Below are 5000 nucleotides of genomic sequence, written 5' to 3'. Positions count from 1 at the left end.
TAGCATATCAGCCCAATAGAGCTCTCAGGTCTTCTGCTAGCATATCAGCCCAATAGAGCTCTCAGGTCTTTTGCTAGCATATCAGCCCAATAGAGCTCTCATGTCTTCTGCTAGCATATCAGCCCAATAGAGCTCACAGGTCTTCTGCTAGCATATCAGCCCAATAGAGCTCTCAGGTATTTTGCTAGCATATCAGCCCAATAGAGCTCTCAGGTCTTCTGCTAGCATATCAGCCCAATAGAGCTCTCAGGTATTTTGCTAGCATAACAGCCCAATAGAGCTCTCAGGTCTTCTGCTAGCATATCAGCCCAATAGAGCTCTCAGGTCTTTTGCTAGCATATCAGCTCAATAGAGCTCTCAGGTCTTCTGCTAGCATATCAGCCCAATAGAGCTCTCAGGTCTTCTGACACTGGTTTTCTCTGTGTACCACATGTACAAAAGAAGAGATTTGGTGAGGCTGCATTCTCATTTTATGCACCCAGATTGTGTCTTCACTGCCAGTTTACATTAGGGATGCAACCTCAGCACATTATGTTCAAGTCAAGACTAAAAACCCGTATTTATAATATTGCCTTTAAATTACTAAATAATTAAATGATGATTTTATAATGATTGGAGCACTTTGAGCTGCAACGTTTGCAAAAAGTGCTATACAAATAAAAGTTATTATTATTATTATTAAACTGTGTGACCAATCAGTCCAGACCTTATTAAAGTGTGACCAATCAGTTATCGACCAATCAGCTTTGATCTGACACGGCTACCCTCTGATGGCTCCAGAGAAGCCATTAGAATGGGGACGAATAATTAGTTCATTAATATTAATTTATTAATTTATGCAGATGTTGGTCTGCCTGCGAGTCATATGTGGGGGTAGGTCATGAGTTCAAATCCCACCTGGGAACACCACCACTAGTGTGTCCTTGAGTAAGACCTGGGAACACCACCACTAGTGTGTCCTTGAGTAAGACCTGGGAACACCACCACTAGTGTGTCCTTGAGTAAGACCTGGGAACACCACCACTAGTGTGTCCTTGAGTAAGACCTGGGAACACCACTACTAGTGTGTCCTTGAGTAAGACCTGGGAACACCACCACTAGTGTGTCCTTGAGTAAGACCTGGGAACACCACCACTAGTGTGTCCTTGAGTAAGACCTGGGAACACCACCACTAGTGTGTCCTTGAGTAAGACCTGGGAACACCGCCACTAGTGTGTCCTTGAGTAAGACCTGGGAACACCACCACTAGTGTGTCCTTGAGTAAGACCTGGGAACACCACCACTAGTGTGTCCTTGAGTAAGACCTGGGAACACCACCACTAGTGTGTCCTTGAGTAAGACACTGAGCTCTCAGTTACTGTCCCTGTAATTGTAAGTCACTGTGGATGACAGCGTCGTCTACATGGTGTAGATATGTACTGTATATGTGGCCCCCTTCTGACATACCACACTGAAAACAAACTGACTTCTCCTCTCTCATAGGTCAGCTGCGCCTGTCAATCACCCCTGAAGATGGGCGTCTGGTCATTCAGGGTGAGTATGATGTTATCCTCATATACACATCATATACACCTCATACACACCTCATACACACCTCATATACACATCATATATACTCCCTCTCTCTCTCTCTCCAGTCATCGAGGCCAGAGGCCTTCTGGGTAAAGACCGACATCCGTGTGACTCTTACGTCAAGGTAAGGACTCAACGAGACTCAACCTAGAGAGACTCAACCTAGAGAGACTCAACCTAGAGACTCACAGCTCTCAGGAGAGTCTCAATGTGTGTGTGTGTGTGTGTGTGTGTGTTCCAGCTAGCCATCCAGCCAGACCTGGACCACAGCACACGCAAGAGGACCAGAACGGTGCTGGACTCCCAGAGCCCCCGCTACCTCCACTCCTTCCTGCTGTGAGTGTGTGTGTGTCTGTGTGTGTGTGTCTGTGAGTGTGTGTGTGAGTGTGTGTCTGTGAGTGTGTGTGTGAGTGTGTGTCTGTGAGTGTGTGTGTGAGTGTGTGTCTGTGAGTGTGTCTGTGTGTGTGTCTGTGTGTGTGTGTGTGTGTGTGAGTGTGTGTGAGTGTGTCTGTGTGAGTGTTTGTGTGTGAGTGTGTGTGTGTGTGTCTGTGAGTGTGTGAGTGAGTGTGTGAGTGAGTGAGTGTGTGAGTGAGTGTGTGTCTGTGAGTGTGTCTGTGTGTGTGTCTGTGTGTCTGTGTGTGTGAGTGTGTGTGAGTGTGTCTGTGTGAGTGTTTGTGTGTGAGTGTGTGTGTGTGTGTGTCTGTGAGTGTGTGAGTGAGTGTGTGAGTGAGTGAGTGTGTGTGTGTGTGTGGGGGGGGTGTATGGTTACAAGAATGTCAGTCCTAATGTGTGTATGTGTGTGTGTGTGTGTGTGTGTGTGTGTGTGAGTGTGTGAGTGTGTGAGTGTGTGAGTGTGTGAGTGTGTGTGTGTGTGTGTGGTGGGGGGGGTATGGTTACAAGAATGTCAGTCCTAATGTGTGTATGTGTGTGTGTGTGTGTGTGTGTGTGTGTGTGTGTGTGTGAGTGTGTGAGTGTGTGAGTGTGTGAGTGTGAGTGTGTGTGTGTGTGTGTGTGTGTGTGGTGGGGGGGGTATGGTTACAAGAATGTCAGTCCTAATGTGTGTGTGTGTCTGTGGTTGTCTGTGTCTGTGTGTGTGTGTGTGTGTGTGTGTGTGTGTGTGGTTGTCTGTGTGTGTGTGTGTGTGTGAGTGTGTGTGTGTGTGTGGTTGTCTGTGTCTGTGTGTGTGTGTGTGTGTGTGTGTGTGTGGTTGTCTGTGTCTGTGTCTGTGTGTGTGTGTGTCTCAGGGCTGTCACCAATGAGGACCATCAGAAGAGGCTACTGGTCAGTGTGTGGAAGAGAAGCTCCACCTCCAGGTAAACAAGCTCCGCCCACTGGACGCTCGAACGCTCCAATCCACCGTCTAGTCACGTGACCTGAATGTCGCCACGTCATTGGCTATTTAGTCTGCCGGTCGTTCCGGAACACTCCTGGTATATAAACGGTCCAATAGGGAGGCACCGTGCTAGCTGAGCCGCCGTCTAATGATCGCAAGGTTGGCAGATCGGCGGTTCGAGCCCCAGCTGGCCACATGTCGAAGTGTCCTTGGGCAAGACACTGAACCCCAAATTGCTCCCAGTGAGCGGGCCGGCGCCTTGCATGGCAGCTTGCCGCCATTGGTGTGTGAATGTGTGTGTGAATGGGTGAATGAGAGGCCGTTGTAAAAGCGCTTTGGAATAAGGAGCTATATAAGTCATCTATATAAGTAATCTCTATAAGTCAGTCTATATAAGTCAGTCTATATACAGTAAGTCATCTATATAAGTCAGTCTATATAAGTCATCTATATAAGTCAGTCTATATAAGTCATCTATATAAGTCAGTCTATATAAGTCAGTCTATATAAGTCATCTATATAAGTCAGTCTATATAAGTCAGTCTATATAAGTCAGTCTGTTTACCATTTAACGGTGATTCCCATTGGTCCTGGTGTCTGCAGGAGGCGGGACTTCCTGGGCTGTATGAGCTTTGGGGTTGGCTCCCTCGTCTCCTCAACCAAGGTGAGCAGCGGAGGGGAGGGGCTTCCTCTCTAGCCCCGCCTCCTCTCCCTCTATAACCCCTCATCCTCTCTAACCCCGCCTCCTGTCTCTCAAACCCCGCCTCCTGTCTAACCCCGCCTCCTCTCTAACCCCGCCTCCTCTCTAACCCCGCCTCCTCTCTAACCCCGCCTCCTCTCTAACCCCGCCTCCTCTCTAACCCCGCCTCCTCTCTAACCCCTCCTCCTCTCTAACCCCGCCTCCTCTCTAACCCCGCCTCCTCTCTAACCCTGCCTCCTCTCTAACCCCTCCTCCTGTCCCTCTCTAACCCCGCCTCCTCTCTAACCCCGCCTCCTGTCTCTCTCTAACCCCGCCTCCTCTCTAACCCCGCCTCCTCTCTAACCCCGCCTCCTCTAACCCCGCCTCCTCTCTAACCCCGCCTCCTCTCTAACCCCTCCTCCTCTCTAACCCCGCCTCCTCTCTAACCCCGCCTCCTCTCTAACCCCTCCTCCTCTCTAACCCCGCCTCCTCTCTAACCCCGCCTCCTCTCTAACCCCGCCTCCTCTCTAACCCCGCCTCCTCTCTAACCCCGCCTCCTCTCTAACCCCGCCTCCTCTCTAACCCCTCCTCCTCTCTAACCCCGCCTCCTCTCTAATCCCGCCTCCTCTCTAACCCCGCCTCCTCTCTAACCCCGCCTCCTGTCCCTCTCTAACCCCGCCTCCTGTCCCTCTCTAACCCCGCCTCCTGTCCCTCTCTAACCCCGCCTCCTCTCTAACCCCGCCTCCTCTCTAACCCCTCCTCCTCTCTAACCCCGCCTCCTCTCTAACCCCGCCTCCTCTCTAACCCCGCCTCCTCTCTAACCCCGCCTCCTCTCTAACCCCGCCTCCTCTCTAACCCCGCCTCCTCTCTAACCCCTCCTCCTCTCTAACCCCGCCTCCTCTCTAACCCCGCCTCCTCTCTAACCCCGCCTCCTCTCTAACCCCGCCTCCTGTCCCTCTCTAACCCCGCCTCCTGTCCCTCTCTAACCCCGCCTCCTGTCCCTCTCTAACCCCGCCTCCTCTCTAACCCCGCCTCCTCTCTAACCCCGCCTCCTCTCTAACCCCGCCTCCTCTCTAACCCCGCCTCCTCTCTAACCCCGCCTCCTGTCCCTCTCTAACCCCTCCTCCTCTCTAACCCCTCCTCCTCTCTAACCCCGCCTCCTCTCTAACCCCGCCTCCTCTCTAACCCCGCCTCCTCTCTAACCCCGCCTCCTCTCTAACCCCGCCTCCTCTCTAACCCCGCCTCCTGTCCCTCTCTAACCCCGCCTCCTGTCCCTCTCTAACCCCGCCTCCTGTCCCTCTCTAACCCCGCCTCCTCTCTAACCCCGCCTCCTCTCTAACCCCGCCTCCTCTCTAACCCCGCCTCCTGTCCCTCTCTAACCCCGCCTCCTCTCTAACCCCGCCTCCTCTCTAACCC

At 52.1% G+C, this 5000-nt stretch overlaps 1 protein-coding gene across 1 annotated transcript in view; it reads left to right on the top strand.

Annotated features, from left to right (window-relative positions):
* rgs3b (regulator of G protein signaling 3b) overlaps window positions 1-5000 on the top strand; it is a gene marked incomplete at both ends in the record, with an annotated part of 47371 nt that overhangs the window by 738 nt on the left and 41633 nt on the right. Inside the window, 5 exons of the mRNA XM_080532876.1 lie at window positions 1483-1533; window positions 1638-1696; window positions 1814-1908; window positions 2817-2885; window positions 3509-3569. Coding sequence (XP_080389002.1) covers window positions 1483-1533; window positions 1638-1696; window positions 1814-1908; window positions 2817-2885; window positions 3509-3569 — 335 coding nt within the window. The remainder of the gene's footprint in view (window positions 1-1482; window positions 1534-1637; window positions 1697-1813; window positions 1909-2816; window positions 2886-3508; window positions 3570-5000) is intronic.

The sequence above is a fragment of the Nansenia antarctica genome, assembly GCF_963989245.1.
Source record: "Nansenia antarctica genome assembly, chromosome: 5".
Taxonomy (NCBI): Eukaryota; Metazoa; Chordata; class Actinopteri; order Argentiniformes; family Microstomatidae; genus Nansenia; species Nansenia antarctica.
Note: the sequence above shows the minus strand (reverse complement) of the source record. Positions and strands in the feature narration are given on the sequence as shown.